Source organism: Lupinus angustifolius, chromosome LG01 (genome assembly GCF_001865875.1).
Source record: "Lupinus angustifolius cultivar Tanjil chromosome LG01, LupAngTanjil_v1.0, whole genome shotgun sequence".
NCBI lineage: Eukaryota > Viridiplantae > Streptophyta > Magnoliopsida > Fabales > Fabaceae > Lupinus > Lupinus angustifolius.
In genome coordinates this window covers 23,246,249-23,264,741 of record NC_032009.1, presented here as the reverse complement: position 1 = coordinate 23,264,741, position 18,493 = coordinate 23,246,249, and the positions used below count along the sequence as shown (strand labels likewise).

Genomic DNA, 18,493 nt, shown 5'->3' with positions numbered 1-18,493 from the left:
CCTCACCTCACACATAAGATGAAAAATTGTCTTTACTATTTATTGCAATTTAACATAATAGTTCATTATCTTTCTCTCACACTTTTTTCTATTCTTCCATATTTTCATAAAAATCAAATTATAAAAAGGAATTGTAACCGTAAAATTGTAACCATCAAATTTAGAAATTTTAATATATATGTTTGTAATTTTAAATTTGATTCTATTAGTTCTGAAAGTACCAGCTATATTTTTAGCTAATAAATATTTTAATATTTTACACCTAAAATAGAATAAAAATATTAGGAAAATGGCTAATTCAAATATTAGTATAATATTGTACTTAAGACTTTCAATCTTTCAATTTAATCAATTAGAAAATTGATTCAAGATCACAACCGTAATTGAATCAATATTCTAAGATGGAAAATTATGCAATTTAAGGTATGTTATTATTTGCATTTATTTGAGGAGAGGAATTTTATGTCGTGTGCAAATTTGCTTAATTAATATTTTCACTACATTATGAAACATTTTTTCTATTCTTTCATATCTTTCTCTCACATTTTATTCTAAAGCATAGAATCATCTCTCTACTTTTTACTCCCTCATTTTATCACTTTTCTTATCTTCCACCAATTTTTTATCTTCTTGGTTCCTATTCTTCTTCCATTTCATTTCATTTCACTTTGATGTCTCTTATTGTTGGTTCACCCTTGAAGCATTATTGTAGGTTAGTTTTCTATATATTTGTATATCTAATATTTTGTTGTAGATTTTTCTACTAAAAGTAATCATTATTTTAACAAAGAGCATATGAATTGTCTTTACCAGGTTGTAATATAATTGTTGAAAATGGCGTCAACAACGATAGACGATACAGAGGAAGAAAAAGATAATAGTCCATGAAAATTTGGTATTTTGATTATTTTCCTTTCAATTTGTAAATAAATAAATGTTTAAAAATAAACACTAGAGAATGTATTACATGTTATCTTACCTAAACTAGAGCAAGAAATTGTACGTGTTTTAATAGTCATTTTGATATTATTTTGACACATTTTGTGATAATATCATTTTTCTTGTGTTTAATGTCATCTTGTGATGTATAAAAGATTTGTATTTTGATTTAAGATTATATTTTTTATTATATAGTTTAGTTTGTATTATATTGTACTTAAAGCTTTCAATTTGATCCATTAGAAAATTGATTCAAGATCACAACTGTAATTGAATCAATTTTCTAACATGGAAAATTATGCAATTTAATGTATGTTATTATTTGCATTTATTTGAGGAGAGAGATTTTATGTCATGTGCAAATTTGCTTAATTATTATTTTCACTATGTTATGAAACATTTATTGGTCAATCATTACATAATGTTATATAATATTAAAGTGCAATCATTATAATATTTGAATTACAACAGTGTAACAATATATTTTCATAAATTTCAAATTATAAAAAGGAATTGTAACCGTAAAATTGTAACCATCAAATTTAGAAATTTTAATATATATGTTTGTAATTTTAAATTTGATTCTATTAGTTCTGAAAGTACCAGCTATATTTTTAGCTAATAAATATTTTGATATTTTACACCTAAAATAGAGTAACAATATTAGGAAAATGGCTAATTCAAATATTAGTATAATATTGTACTTAAGACTTTCAATCTTTCAATTTGATCAATTAGAAAATTGATTCAAGATCACAACTGTAATTGAATCAATATTCTAAGATGGAAAATTATGCAATTTAAGGTATGTTATTATTTGCATTTATTTGAGGAGAGGAATTTTATGTCGTGTGCAAATTTGCTTAATTAATATTTTCACTACATTATGAAACATTTATTGGTCAATCATTACATACGTTATATAATAATAAAGTGCAATCATTATAATATTTGAATTGCAACAGTATGATAATATATTTTCATAAAATTCAAATTATAAAAAAGGAATTGTAACCGTAGAATTGTAACAATCACATTTATAAATTTTAATATATATGTTTGTAATTGTAAATTTTATTATATTAGTTCTGAAAGTACCAGCTATATTTTTAGCTAATAAATTTTAACATTGCAATATTAGAATCATGTCTAAACTATAAACAAAATATGTTCATAATGAGTTCTAACATTGAGGAATACATATTTGTTATGAATTATAAATATTTCATATTACCTATTATATAATTAAGTATTATACATAGTTATAAATACTTTTTATTCCTTAATTTTAGACATTGCTCATTATAGATATAAATATATAATCAATATTTTCTTGATTAATATTTTCATTACGTTATGAAACATTTGTTGTTCATGTATGTTATTTTAAATTTATTTAATTAATATTTTCACTACGTTATGAAACATTTATTGGTCATGTACGTATTTGAAAATTTATTTAATATAAAATCATTAAAATGTTTAGCAAATTAACTTCTTCCATACACACAGTTACAATGCAGCCATTACATTAAGTAACATTAATATGCAGTTGTTACATTATATAATATTAAAGTACAATCATTTTATAACGATATATAATATAAAAATACAGTCATTATTTCCAATTCCTAAACTTTAGATCATGTTCATTATAAATATAAATTTATTACCCTTTATTGTTTAATTATATAATAGGTAATATGAAATATTTATAAATCATAACAAATATGTATTCCTTAATGTTAGAACTCATTATGAACATATTTTGTTTATAGTTTAGATTTGATTCTAATATTGCAATATTATTGTTGTAGTATTCAAATAGTAACAATAAGAAATATAATAAAAAATAATAATAATAATTTTCTATTATTTATATTTGTTAGTAGTTATTAAGAGTAGTAACAATAGTAACAATTTCTAAATTTTATTTGTTTGTAGTTATTTTAGAGTCAAATAATAATAATACTTTTGAAATTAATCTTATTTTATAGTCAAATAATAATGAGTTATAAATTTATTGTTGATTTCTAAATTAATATAATAATGATGTGTTGCTCAATACATTATAAGGTCTCATGTCCTTCATCTTCATATAGAACAATATAAAGTATAACAATGTCTTTTTCTATCTCTTTCCTGCAGGTAAAATCAACCACCAAAAATAGAATAATAATTTTAGGAAAATGACTAATTCAAATACTAATACAATTTCAATCAAAGTTATTTCTGATTCCTTAATTTTAGACACGACTCATTATATATATAAATGTATAATATCATTGACCCTTATTAAAAATCAACATTTTTTGCTTAAAATAAAGTCATATCTTTGATTTGATTTAATTGTGATAATGAAATTGATTCTTCCACATTCATTATATTAAAAACAATCATAAGATATATAAAATTATATGTATTGTAACACATATTTGATTTATATTTGTTTTAATTATTTATGATTCCTTAATTTAAGTAATGCCCATTATGTATATATTTTTTAGAGTTTAGATTTGATTATAATATTGACATGTTAGTATTGCAATATTAAATAGTAACAATATGGAACATATCTTAAAAAACAATATTAACAATGGACAACATAACTTTTATTTTATTTATTAGTCATCCAAATATATGATTATAAAGTGATTAACATTTAGTTAATTACTTATTTTCATATGTAAAACATTTTTTTTACCAATTTTCCAGTTCCCGAATGTAAGAAATTAAAATATTTAGTGATTTAATTGTCATTTTTGAATTAAATTATTATTGTTCCAATTTAAAAGTTTTATTTATTGTTTAAATTTTTACATAAGACTCTTCACTGATTATATGTTCAATTAATTGTGCATATGTAATAACATTTTTTATTTACTTTTCTATTTGGGTACACAATTAAGAATATTTTTTATTTTCCATTTAATGCTACTTTCCATTGCATTCAATATTTTCATTTTCACCATTGAGAATTTACACAATCTTTTAAGAAGTTTTCAAAGTAATACATATATTATTTCTCAATACTAAGAAGTCATTTAATATTTCCTCATACTTTTCAATGATTAACCTTGCAGTACACATGTGGTCGTGTAAAGAATACCTCTCAATGTTCAAAATTTACGGGCATTTTAGTTACTCGTACATATGGTTTGCTTCTTGCCTTTTAAAAGTTTTGTTGTCTAAAGAGCTTCTTTAATTTTCGCATTGTTTTTCACTATTTTACTTCTGATTTGTTATATTTGCTTTTTAATTATCTAATATTACCATCAAATTCTTATGTTTTCTAAATGTTTAGGTCATTTAATTATGTTTTTAATCATTATTTTTCTCTCTACAATATATGTTAACATCATGCTTTCAAAGCTCTTCATCACTCTCATATGAAATATACGAGTAATATGAATATTATTAACTATGCGATAAAAATTATTGTCCCGTGTAAATGCACGGGTAACTTACTAGTTGGAACCTAACACTAGATCCGATGAGACTCAATCCTATTTGGGTCATATTATGTTTGCGCCAAATTAATTGAGCGGGTAGGACCGGGTCCTAATCACATATAATTTAGAGCATAATATATATTCACTATATCATGTAAATATTTATAAGAAAAAAATGTATACAATGATAATGTAAAAGTTTTTTATATTGTCATTGCATCATTTATCATTCACTCTCCATCTTCATTGACTCTTCATAAAAAATAATCAAAATCAAGGGTAGATGATGCATTGACTGTGTATATATCTTTATATTGTAAATGCATAAATATTACACTAAATATTTATTCACACTCAACATATTATTTAATATTAATTTGGATTACTTTTAGAAAAGTCAATTATGATTAAAAATAAATCATAGATAATAGACCGACAATATAGAAAACTCTTACACTATTATTGCACACATTTTTCTTCATTATTTTTTGTTTATTTTTTTAGTAAAATATCTTAGTTAATAACAAATGTAACAAATATTTAATTCAAATGACTTGACTAAGAAGTTGGTTCGTAATATTTTACTAGACTACAGAAAGACCAAAATTATGATTTGATTCTTGTGAATGATATTAATTGATACAAACAATTATGTATCTCAAAAAGAATTAATTCTTTACACATACGGTGAAAGATACTATTTGTAGTACAATTGTTTTGAGTAATTGCATGCAATTAGATATGGCAAAATGGGCCGCCCGGTCCATTTAGCCCGCGCCCGTAAATGCCCACAAAAATTTAAGCGGACGCGAGCATGTTCGCATTGGTTAACGGACAAAATTTAATGACCTGCCCGTTTTAAAACGGACTAACAGGCTTGCAGACATTGTTAAATAATTTAAAAAAATAAAAAAATCATATAATAAATGAAATTAAAATAAATAAAGTAGTTGAAGATAAAAAATTAACAAAAAGTTTGATATTTTATATGAATTTTAACAAATCACATTATATTACAATTTTTGTAGGGATTAAAAATCACTTACATCATAACTTGTTTAAATATTTTTTACTTTTTCCTTAAATTATGTTTATGGGCCGCCTGCATGCCCAACAAAAATGTCCGCAAACTTAGTGGGCAAAATGGGCCAGGCGAAACGGGCAAATGGGCAAAATTTCTATGCCCTGCCCGCAAAAAAATGTGGGCTATATGGGCGCACCTGCGGACAATGGCCGTTTTGCCATCTCTACATGCAATACTAATTAAAAAAAATTAGTTAATAAAACAATGGTAAAAATGAGTTGAGCCGTGTTTAATAATTAAGGGTTGACTTAATTTGAGTTTTATACCAAATTAAATAGGAACTAATTTTACAATTCAATTAAAATTTCAATCCGGTAGTGAACTCAAATTAATGTCATTTATGTGTACACTCTATATGAGTGTACGAGTCAGAGACGGGTACTCATAGAGCTTTAGAATCGGGTTCATCAAAGTACACATAACATATATAGCATGCATGTGTATAATAGTATTCGTGTCCCCTAGTACTCACAATATATGGAATTACTTTAATATAATTTGAATTTTTTTAACTTGTATATTTTAATTTGGTGATACACATTACACATTATTTTTAAGCGATGTTGTTTTTGATGTTTTTATTTTAGCTAACAAGTGATTGACATTGAAAATGTCAAAAAATAACTCATGAAAAATTTATTTTATAAGGAATATAATATATGACTTTGGTAGTCGGAAATTATATTTGTATCTACCCGTATAAGTGTGGAAATGATAATAGGTAACTATTATTTGTGTTTATTCGCACGCGTTGCTATCCCTAAAAGTGAAGGACACTTTTAAAATAATTTATATTAAAATATTAATTTTAATATTATATATATATATTTATATAGAAGTGTACATACATTAAAATTATAAAATATTTTTTGAAATATGTATATAATAGGTATAAATTTAAACATTGTCTACCTATATATGTATATATATACATGTATTTATATATCATTCAGTCATTTCATTAATGTAATGGGTCAAATTATATTTGCATTAAGTTTGATTTTTTATTTATTGAATTCAATTTAGTTGAAGTTCAACTCACTTTATGAGTTAAGTTTATTAAAGTAAATAGTGAGTTGATTTTCAAATAAAATCAAAATGAGTTGTTTTATTTTTAACCCAAACTTACACATAGTTGATTAATGTATGACTTAGTAATAATGATGTTATGATAAAAGACATAACAATAAGATTAAAATTTGGATTCATGATATTAGTTATCCTTTTAACTTTGTTTTTTCATTGTAGCTAGACTATTTGGTTTTTTTGTCAAGTTTTTTAATTCTCAACCAAAATTCGTAATTTTAGTATCATTTGAGTTCATAGTGAAAAATCTATAAAACTCCTTTGTTAGTATGATAAAAAATATGATGACATTTGACAACATATTAAAAAGTGTAAAACATGTTACCAGGTTTTTTTAGTATTGATTTCTTAAAGTCCAAACAGAAACTAAGTGCAATTTCATAATTTATTTTGGAATGTTAGAACATATAAGTGCAATTCCTCCCTTTTTGGAATTTATCTTTTTGCAGCTGCAGTTAAGAATAAACGCTGGATGCTAATATAATGTAGTTGATCATATAAGATGTTTCTAACAAAATAACACAAATCCGTTGTAGTCTAGTTGGTCAGGATATTCGGCTCTCACCCGAAAGACCCGGGTTCAAGTCCCGGCAACGGAAATTAAGGTTTTTATTGTTTTACTTTTTATTTAAAACATTCAGGAGATAAAGTCAATTCTTGAGGTTTAAGGTTCAAGTCTCTGTGAGCAACACGATAAAAGATGGGATGTGCTCCCAATTTTTATGGTCACACCTTTGCAATAGCATATTTTACTCAAAACCTCTATACCATCTTCTAAATTATTTTATGCTTGCTTCAGATGTGGGTGACCTTACTGAATTATTCTCAATCTTCTTCTTTTATTTCTCCTAATTCAGCCACAAGTATTTGTTATTCAATGAAGACTCTTCTTTTACCACCTTCATTTATGTAGAAAGTAAAAATACGGATATAAATATGTTGTCTTATAAATTGTATCATTGTATATGTTATCACACATATGATTGGTTAGAAAAATAATTAATTATTGATTTTTAACTTAAATATATTTAATCAACTAATCACAAATAACTAATACATACAGCACCAGACTTTGTAGGATAATAGATATGTTTCCCTCCAAAAAAACCAATATAACTTCTTTCTTATTATCAAGTTTTTGCAAATACAACACTAGCATGAACAATCATTTGACTATGTATTTTAGGTATTATTATAACAACGAATTATTTCACCTATATTCCAAGACAAGATTGATGTGATAGATGCAAAAAATTATTAGAGAAGTTTCTCCTTTCGTGTGTAGCTGTATTTTCTTCGTTGGTACACGTAATTAGTTTATAGACCAGGCAAACTTTTTTATAATCAAAACTGTATTAGAATATACTAGGGAGTATTAGATGTACCTGAGACAATAAGAACTAAGCATTTAAAAGTACTAACATTTTTCTAAGATAAAATTGACATTTTATTATCTCATTAGAAAATCCAATTTATTGCAAATAAAAATAAAATCTCAATTATATTAGAGTTTAATTTATATACAATTCACATAATTTTTTGTCCCACACCACCTACATCAATTATATAGGCAAGCCAATGTTATTTAATAACAATCCACATAGGATTATAAGTGCATAATTTTTTTAAAGTGGAATAAAAACCCATTTAATCTAGGAATGATATTAATTTTCATGTAATGTAAGAAATTTTTAAATATTTCATTTACTTAATTACATAGATTGAAACATGTATATGAAAAATATACAATACTAATAAGACGTTACTCTAATAACGTAAGACTCTCCAAAATACTATAAGTTTAATAATTTGTTTACAAAAGACACCAGAAGCCTGAAAAAATTAATTCTGTATCAAAATGAAAAAAATGCAATAACAAATAAGTACATCATCTACTATTCGTATCTAATTTAATTTAATGATATTTAATCATCATTTATTATTATCTAATATATATATATATATATATATTAGTAGAGTGAGAGAGTTCGAAGGAAAACGAAGATTTGAAGAGAACAGAGTGTGATTCAGCACCGACGAGACGATCATATTTCTCTTTCTTCTGACGACGACACACCCTTCTTTGCAATCAGGTAAATTTCATCATCACGTTTTTTTCTGTTTTTTCCAACAATCCTTTTAACTTTTCATGCTATTTTTGTTGTTCCCTTACAATTATTGATCCGTTATTATTATCATTACACTTTCCCTCGTTGATTTTCCTTTTTTGTTCAATCATACCTTTTTCGGATTTATTTTGTTTTTTATAAGACTGTAAGTTATATAATTGCTGATTTTGGACTGAGAAAAAAACGTGTTCAGAATTTGGAAAGAGGTTATGATGATGACAAATAACTTAGCGGAAGAGTTAGTGGGTTCAGAGATACATGGGTTCCACACAATGCAAGGTTCATGCTTCACTCTTTATCTTTGAATTATGCTAATATTTTGTTTAACTCGATAATCTTTTTTCCTTTTAAAGTATCAGTTTTGAAATTTTCAATCTTGTTATATTTCTGTGACTCTAATTTTTTTGTTCAATATGGTAATATTGGCATATATAGTATAAACCCATTATTTGTAAGATAGATAAGATTTAAAAGAAAGATTAAAGTTTACATTTTCACCATGTACTTCTGGTGCAGTTTACTTCACACTGCAAATCTTAACTAATAACTAGATTACTAATTGCTTGGTCAATGATCAATGATCGATGTGTATTATTCATATTGGTTTATTTGTTGTTCTGAAATAATTTCTTATATATTATTCCATAGAGCTGGATGTGGGAAGCATTATGAAGGAAGCAAGAACAAGATGGCTTCGTCCGAATGAGATTCATGCCATACTTTGCAATCCCAAGTATTTTACCATCCATGTCAAGCCAGTGAATTTGCCTAAAAGTAATTATCTATTTCTATTAGAAGTAACTTGGGGTTTCTGAAGTCGATATGCGTCATTTTCAATATGCTCCGCTGTTTAATTTCTTATAGACTACTTTTCACCATTTTCATTCCTGTTAATCTCTCTTTCTTAATTACCATAAAATACATTCCGTGATGATAGAAAGCTTTCCGCGATAATCTTACTCCTTAATTTTTTCGTGATTTGTAGCATGTGTTGAACTTCTAGACCCTTTATTTGTTGTTGAAGCAGGGATTAATAAATAGTGTTGAGATGTATACATGGTTTAATCATTATATTTCCAATGAAGTAGTACAAACTACAAAGCCTCACTGTGAATGTTTTTTCCATTCATGTATCTAATTGAATCTCGATTAGTTATTTCACATCAAAGTAATAAGTTTTCATTATATTATGATCATATGATGTCAAATCTCAATTGACAGTGTTTTAATTATTATTATTTTGTGTGTAAACAGGTGGTACTATTGTATTATTTGACCGCAAGATGCTTAGGAACTTTCGAAAAGATGGGCATAACTGGAAAAAGAAAAAAGATGGGAAAACTGTTAAAGAAGCTCACGAGCACTTAAAGGCGAGGACTTTTTTTCTTGGGTGTTTATGTCTGGGTTAAATTGAATTTTATGGTGGTGATTATCTTTAACATACTGTACATAGATGAAGCATTGATACCGATACCAGTATCAAATATGATAGGTATATGATACATCAATACACATATTCTTGAAAATATATGATACAATGTGTTTGGAATTCGCATATAAAATATGCACATAAAATTCATAGAACATAATAACCATATAATTGTTGTTTTGAAATTCCAAATATAGGACATATTTCTTAGAAATCACTAAATACATAATGAAAGTCATAGTCATAAGAAATCATTGCGTAGTACCCACGAATAGGAATAATATCGACCCCGTTTAATACATGATCGAATACTGATACATGAAGGATATTGAAGTATCATTGCTTCATAATAGGATTGTGCTTGATTTCTATCATTGTTATCTCTGCTTTGTATGTTATATAATTTGCACAAAAAGATTCAGTCATGTTTTTATCATTCTCTCTGGATAAATTTGGGGGATAGGTTACGTTTCTGCTCTTGATTTTACCATCAGATTACAGTGTTTATTATGATCATATTTCATATTTCCCTCCTCTAATTTTTTGGTTATTGATTATGCTAGATTGAATAGTTGATGTTGTATATTTGACACTCTTTCTGGTCAATGTTTTCCTTTTTCCATCAATCAGGTTGGTAATGAAGAAAGGATCCACGTATATTATGCACATGGCCAAGATAACCCGGGCTTTGTTCGTAGATGTTATTGGCTGCTTGATAAGTATGCATATCAATAGTTAACTCTTAAGGCTCCAATTCCAACATGCTATTCAACTATGTACTTCTGAACTATGTTGTAGTTATGGTGCTTCTCTAATTCTTGCATATATTGGTTAAAACGGAATTATAAAACAAGTTTGCAAATAGTAATCACGATTCAGTAATTTGATTTATAATTGCTCTCATTTTTACTTTTCAGGAGTGTGGAACACATAGTTCTTGTTCATTACCGTGAAACACAGGAGGTTGAGTTCATCATTTCCTTTATCATTTTTCCGTTTGAAGTTTATTTTCACCTTACAAACAATGACTCATGATTTTGTTGTTTTGGCTTGAAGAAAGATCACATACATAACATTGTCATTAGTCAGTTTGTGATCTTAGGTGAGTAAATATAGTTTTAGGCATTTGAACTTGTCTGGAGTATTTAGTACAGCAACACCTTTTTTTCAATTGGTCTGGTTGAAAATTGCATTAGTTCCCTGCGTAGAGAGCATAGTTTCTTTTATTTGTGGGTAATTGAAGCACCTTATATAATGTTGTTTACAGTTACATGCATTTGAAGGAATATCCTAGTACAAAAATGATTTGTTTCAGTTTTGATGATGGTATATAAGCTCCAAACTTTGATTAGTAATACAAGTGGTATGACCATTAATTTTATTAGGTCACGTGTTTTGTCCTATTTGATATGTTGTGGGTAAGTTGGGTTGGGGCATGAGAAACTATTGACACAACCTTCATTTCTAAGGGCATGATTGTTTAAGAACCTTCTTTAAGACTACTTCTAAGTATACTTTAAGCATGCTATTATAAACTCAATTTTTGAGCTGAGTTTAGGGTTTAGACATAAACTCATGCTGAAGGTGCCATTCATGCTTTACCATTTGATCACGATAATGGATACAACTTGTCTTTGTAACCTATGCTTGGTCATGGTTTATGAAACAGGTGCAAGGTTCTCCTGTCACTCCTGTGAATTCAAACTCTAGTTCTTCTGATCCAGTCGCACCATGGATTATATTAGAAGAAATAGATTCGGGGACCAACACTTCATATGCTGGTGGTGAGAAATAACTGTAGTCCATCTTTTTACAAGTGACACAGTTCAGTAGGAAAAGTTTATACCATTTATTTGAAACATTTATTTTTAATCTTGAAGATGTTAAGAGTTTACGTGGAAACGATGAGAGGCATGACCATGAGTTAAGAGAAAAGAACATATCGAATTTGCATGACTTTACTTATTGCACATAAATTCCTCTCACCACATTTTTGTTCTGGTCATGTTTCCAAGTAAGCAGATGATAAGAATTCTTTTTTTTTTTGAAACATGACCGGGTATATGAAAATAAACAAAAAAATCACCAAAGTAATGTCATGTATCTATGATAATTATGGGGTTGTGTGTGTGTGTGTGTCATGGATAGTATAGTTGTCTTTACTTGACAGGGTATATATGTTCTCATCCATTCTGTTTTGGGGATGAACAGAGATTAATCACAATTCAGCAGCCAAAAGTCATGAACTGAGGCTTCACGAGATAAATACACTTGAATGGGATGACCTAGTGCTTGCAAATGATCTTAATACCTCTACTGTGCCTAATGAAGGTAACTGATTGTGCTTTAGCACCAATCTCTTGTCTGAGAAGCACCTTATTATTTTATAACAAAATTCAATTTTGTGCAGGCAAAGTTCAATTTTTTGATCAACAAAATCAAGCTTTACTGAATAACAGTTTCAACAATGTAAGATAATATTAGATTTTTCTTTCTTTTGTATTCATTTGTCTTTTCTATATTGTCCTTCCCATTTAAGTTTTGCTCGTGGGAAAGATAGTCTTTTGTTTTTCCCCTTTTGAATGGAAAGAGAAATTTTATTAGAGAAAGTAAGTGTAGCCTAAGATATCTTCCAATGCCGAAAATTGAAAGAACTAGATAAACAACAGATTCAAAGATCTAGCAAGGCTGCTTTGTGGATATTAGTGGTGGAAACTCCCTTGAAAATACCATGAGTTAATCACTAGAGAGAAGCCAAAATCACTAACCTATCCAAAAGCAAACCAAGGGGCTAAGAGACCCATAACAATGCAGGGATCCTTCTCCAACCAAACATGCTGAGGAACAGCAAAAACTTCACAGTGCTACTAAAGTTTGGCTTCCTTATCCTTGGTCCTTCAAAATTTATCAAAAGAACATGTCATCCTCTTTAAGTGCATGTAATAGTGTGGTTTTAAATTTCTTTACAACAGATCTGATAGGTACTCAGGCATTCAGCATCCAACTCGGCAGCAGTTCATGTGTGTCTTAACCAGGGATTGATCCAGAAAGCATCTGTGGGAGGGGCTGGATATATGGAAATATTTATAAAAAGGGTCATGCTAACAAGAAGTAGAAACCTTACATCGGAAATCACAACTTTTTAAGATTTTCAAGTTATTAATTACATCACTTTCCAATGCATAGCTTCCATTTTTTGAATCCTTAAACAATGACCTTAGGGCACTCGTTAGTATTTTCCTTGTACAAAATATATGGAAGCGGGGGGCAGATACCCATGGCTGCTTCCCTTTGGAGCCGTTCCTGGTTTTAACACTGTTAAATTCATGTTTCATTGTAGATGATAAGGAGTTACAATGCTGTTTTTCCTTTAGGGTTAGTTTGGGAGTTGAATTTTGGAGGGGAAGGAAGGGAAAGGGAAGGCTTGAGAGCCATGAAATGCACTTGTGAGTTAACTCCCAAGCCTTCCCTTTCCCTTCCTTCCCCTCCAAAATCTAACTCCCAAACTAATCCTTATTGTATTGTTTTTCCAATCACCAATAACTACATTAAAAAGCTACAGCCATTTCGAAAAAGCAGGACTTGGAATTATGTTGAATCCGAGGTTGTTTATATTCCTAGGGCTCAGATTTATTTCCTTGCTTTGCTACTTCCTTCTTCTCCCTGTTATTTTTCTTCTTCTGGAGACACTTACTTTGTAATAGTTGCTGCTATAACTTATACAGGGTTTTTGTCATCAGGTAGCTAGTGATCGATCTGCAGAAATTTCTTCTTTTGATAATTTAACTCAGCCAATTGCTGGGAGCAATACTGTTCCTTACAATTTTTCAGAAAGTGTTAATCTTCAGACAATAGAGAATCAAGTAAATCCAAAGGAGCACAGGAATGATCCTGTCTCTGCAAGTGGTGTGGGTTCCTTTAACAATGTTGTCAATGACAAATTGCAAAGTCAGGACAGCTTTGGAATGTGGGTGAACATCATGTCTGATTCACCATGTTCAGCAGATGAGTCAGCTCTTGAATCCTCGATTTCATCTGTTCACGATTCTTATTCACCCCTGGTAGTCAATAGTCATCTATCTTCTCTGCCCGAACAAGTATTTAATCTCACTGATGTGTCCCCGGCTTGGGTGTCTTCCACTGAGAAATCAAAGGTTTCCTTTCCCCTTTCATATATATACTTACTGGCAATTATTTTATGTTATAATTGTGTCTTTCTTTAACACTAACATATTTGGTTACTTAGTTGATTTCTCTGCCTTTTCTTCAAATCTTGAATGCCTATAGAATTCTAAAGCTTTAAACTGTGAAACATGTAAATCTTTTTTTCTTTTCAATGTTGCCAAAATTCATTTTTAGTTAGTGTTATGAGTAGCACTCTGACTGCAAGCATGTAAATCTTATTTGTGTATACGATAACAAAGTATAACACAATAAATTCTTTGTAATTTTGCAATTGTTACCAGACTTAGTAAGTTCCTGTACTTCTTTCAGGTCCTGCTGACTGGATTCTTTCATAAGGACTATGAGCACCTCTCAAAGTCCAATCTATTGTGTGTTTGTGGTGATGTAAGTGTTCCTGCAGAAATTGTTCAAGTTGGGGTTTACCGATGCTGGGTATCACCACATTCTCCTGGATTTGTGAATCTCTATTTGAGCTTTGATGGCCATAAGCCAATTAGCCAACTTGTTAATTTCGAGTATCGTACTACTGTTTTGCATGATCCTGCAGTTTCTATGGAACAGAAGGACAACTGGGACGAGTTCCAAATTCAAATGAAGCTTGCTCATTTGCTCTTTGCTAAACAAAAGATCCTTGATGTTTTCTCTAGTAACGTGTCACCTAATGCACTAAAGGAGGCCAGACAATTTGCCTTCAAAACGTCATACATTTCCAATAGTTGGCAGTACTTGATGAAGTCAACTGAAGACAACAAAATTCCATTTTCACAAGCAAAAGATGCCCTATTTGGGATTGCATTGAAAAACAGACTAAAGGACTGGCTGTTGGAAAGGATTGTTTCAGGCTGTAAGACTACCGAGTTTGATGCGCAAGGCCAAAGTGTAATCCATTTGTGTGCAATTTTGGAGTATACTTGGGCTGTTTCCTTATTTTCGTGGGCAGGCTTGTCGCTGGATTTTCGGGATAAATTTGGATGGACAGCTCTTCACTGGGCGGCATATTATGGAAGGTGTATACACAAGTACCCCACTTGTTTAAATCATTAGCCTTGCTGCTGCCACGTTGTGCTAAAATCAGTTTCACAATACACTCTTTTTTTTCTGTTTCTTTTTCCATGCAGATAACAAGACATGCATATAATTAACCTATATGAATTTAGCATGAAAGTGACTAAATAGGCAGCATGAACTTATGATGGATTTTTTATTTAAAATCTGTGATTACAGGGAGAAAATGGTTGCAACTCTGTTGTCTGCTGGGGCAAAGCCAAATTTGGTCACGGATCCAAATCCACAAAATCCTGGTGGATGTACTGCTGCGGATATAGCTTATATGAAGGGTTATGATGGCTTAGCAGCATATCTTTCAGAAAAGTCTCTAGTTGAGCATTTCAATGACATGAGCATAGCTGGGAATATTAGAGGCTCACTGGAAACTAGCACGACTGAACCAGTAGGTTATGAGAATCTTACTGAGGACCAGGCATACCTGAAGGATACATTAACAGCTTACCGAACGGCTGCTGAGGCAGCAGCACGCATACAGGCTGCATTTAGGGAGCACTCCCTAAAATTGCGAACGGAGGCAGTTGAATTTTTCAGTCCAGAGGGTGAAGCTCGTGCAATAGTTGCCGCAATGAAGATTCAGCATGCCTTTCGTAACTTTGAGACAAGGAAAATTATGGCAGCTGCTGCTCGCATTCAGCATACATACCGTACATGGAAGACTCGTAAGGAATTTCTCAACATGCGTCGTCAAGCTATCAAAATCCAAGTAAGAGCTACTCTTCCTGCCTCTGCTATTGCTAATTGTACCGAGTAAAACATATGCTAGATTGTAAATCCATGTTATTTTGTTTGTCATATTCTTAACTGATTAGTTGACTACAGAATGATGTCAGTTAGTACAAATGTTAACATGATCTCCACAAAGTATGAGTGCACTTATACACATCCAAGAACCTAGTCATAAAACACCTGAGCTTTATCCAGTCAGTTGATTTTATTTTCAATGGATTAAATTAATTTTTAAAGTTTGTAATTAAGCTACCTAGAGGTTGTTGATACAGCATGGAAGGAATATTGGTTCTAGGAATGATATTCTAACCTTAATTTCTTTCTCATCTAGTCATAGCTAATGCTAATCACCTTAACATTAATGAGACCATTGAAGAAACATTGTGGAGAGCGATAGACACTTGAAAATGTCGTTTTTGTTGTTTCAAGGGAGGGTAAAATATATCTAACTATCATATATATGTTTGTGCATGTGTAATTGTTTCTTGTCTCCTTTTCCTCTCTTTTTTTGGCTCACATGACGCCATTGAGTTCACAATATACATGACAGGATATTAGTCCTCTCCGTGCTTAAAATTTTAAAGTCTAGCATAGCAAGTAACGAAGTCATAAATCAATCCCATATTTCCAGATATGAGAATCAGACCAGCAGATTTGTTTGGCTAATTGGCTTGCATCTGCTAGACTAGTTTAGTATACTTTACATCCAGGAAGACTGATTGCATATGTTACAATGCAGGCTGCTTTCCGGTGTTTTAAATTGCGGAAGCATTATCGTAAAATTCTTTGGTCTGTTGGTGTGGTCGAGAAAGCAGTGCTTCGCTGGCGTTTAAAGAGAAGAGGCTTCCGTGGTCTCCAGGTTAATCATGTGGAAGCAGCCGAAGATCAGAAGCAGGAAAGCGATGTTGAGGAGGACTTCTTTCGGACTGGTAGGAAACAAGCTTCAGAACGTGTTGAGAGATCTGTAGTACGTGTGCAAGCCATGTTCCGTTCTAAGAAAGCACAACAAGAATATAGGAGGATGAAGTTGGCCCTTAATCAAGCAAAGGTGACTAATTTCTAAGTAATACATTAGTTCCATGATTTGAGTTTGCTTGTATATTTACATGTACAATTCCTTTGTGCAGCTGGAACGGGAATATGAAGAACTCCTCAACACTGAAGTTGAGATGCAATGCAAGTGAGGGATAGGTTTCCAAATCTAGGCTTAGTTCCTAGAATGGCAAGTATTTTTCTGATGCACCCAACACCTCAAAATTCTTGTGACAAACTAGTGATATGTTAGGGGAGGTTGGTGTTGTTTTTGTACATTCTATAGTTCTTGTAAATTTGCTAGTGTAGTAGATTTAAACCATTTGTCCCTTTCAACTCAAGCTCTGAAATTTTAATGTGTAGCTGGGCTTCTATGGTTGATACTTTCAATTCTAAGATCTAGTTCCAACTGAAATAACATGCTCTCCTAAAGTTGAATATTATCTTCATTATCATTGGTCACAAGTGTTCTTAGATTATTGCCACCAAATCTCTAATGTCTAACAGGCACTGAGCCATTGAACATTCAACCATAGTTTATTGGTTCTGCAATCTTAGTTACCAATTAGACTGCAATACAAGCTTTGTTAACTACAAAAAAAAGGGAACAATACTCTGCACTAGAAATATATTAAAATGAAATAGAAAGTCTTTGATTTCAGGGAAAACAAGAAAATGAAATTGGATCGGTTTGTAGATTTTTTTGAAAGTGAGATTTGAAGTAAAGTAGAATATAGAGTTGTTAAAAGTAAAAAATTTCCTTAAATGTATTGTGTTGGTTCACATTAATATTGCAGTTGGTTAGAAAAGATATAAGGAAAGTGATATGGTTCATTCCTCTAATACTTTATATCTCAAACTCAATTTTGTTATCCTCATTTTCTCCCTTGGGCTCACTTAGGCCTTGGAAAAAAATTACATTCTCCTCTAGGAGTAGTATATTATTTGTATCAATTCTAATTATGTCCACATACCTAATATTGCACCTAATTAACTTTCTTAAAGAAAATCTTATTGGAGTAGATAAGATTATTATGGATGACAAAACTTTCTATACCAATTATTTAACCCAACTAGATATTCAAAAACTCGAACTCAATACTTTTTTACATGATAGTAAAATATGTGCATTCAATCACAAACTAACCAAATTTCTAGTACTATTTATACTTATACTATTTGTACTTATTTATATCTCGTATCAACTATCTGGCATACCATCATTATTGTCTTGACCAAATCATCAGTTAAAATTGTCTTCAAAAGTTAGCTTAGTTGATAAAGCTAGGAGACATAAAATATGAAGACCTAAGTTTAAAAAAGTTGCACAATTTTCCACATCCCCTTAAAAACTTCACCTACA

At 30.1% G+C, this 18,493-nt stretch overlaps 1 protein-coding gene and 1 non-coding gene across 4 annotated transcripts; both read left to right on the top strand.

Annotated features, from left to right (window-relative positions):
• On the top strand, positions 7,088 to 7,160 carry TRNAE-CUC. The gene has a single exon. It is a non-coding gene; the product is annotated as a tRNA-Glu (tRNA).
• LOC109356839 (calmodulin-binding transcription activator 5-like) lies at positions 8,551 to 17,560 on the top strand. Of its 3 annotated transcripts, none has more exons than XM_019600418.1 (14): positions 8,551 to 8,654; positions 8,884 to 8,969; positions 9,339 to 9,464; positions 9,945 to 10,060; positions 10,750 to 10,838; positions 11,037 to 11,082; positions 11,789 to 11,903; positions 12,331 to 12,450; positions 12,530 to 12,588; positions 13,845 to 14,273; positions 14,614 to 15,311; positions 15,529 to 16,075; positions 16,838 to 17,146; positions 17,226 to 17,560. In XM_019600418.1, the coding sequence occupies exons 2-14, from the start codon at positions 8,900 to 8,902 to the stop codon at positions 17,280 to 17,282; spliced, it is 2,781 nt and encodes a 926-aa protein (XP_019455963.1). In that variant the 5' UTR covers positions 8,551 to 8,654; positions 8,884 to 8,899; the 3' UTR covers positions 17,283 to 17,560. The 3 variants fall into 3 exon arrangements, with proteins under 3 accessions (XP_019455963.1, XP_019455972.1, XP_019455955.1); XM_019600427.1 differs by having other exon boundaries at positions 8,556 to 8,654; positions 8,833 to 8,969; positions 13,860 to 14,273; XM_019600410.1 differs by having other exon boundaries at positions 8,556 to 8,654; positions 8,833 to 8,969.

Excerpts from the sequence above, each read along its gene's own strand:
- LOC109356839 (XM_019600418.1), top strand. The coding sequence starts at position 8,900 with ATGATGATGACAAATAACTTAGCGGAAGAGTTAGTGGGTTCAGAGATA. Across the intron at positions 9,465-9,944 it reads GCCAGTGAATTTGCCTAAAA|GTGGTACTATTGTATTATTT; the intron begins GTAATTATCTAT and ends GTGTGTAAACAG. Across the intron at positions 10,061-10,749 it reads AAGCTCACGAGCACTTAAAG|GTTGGTAATGAAGAAAGGAT; the intron begins GCGAGGACTTTT and ends TCCATCAATCAG.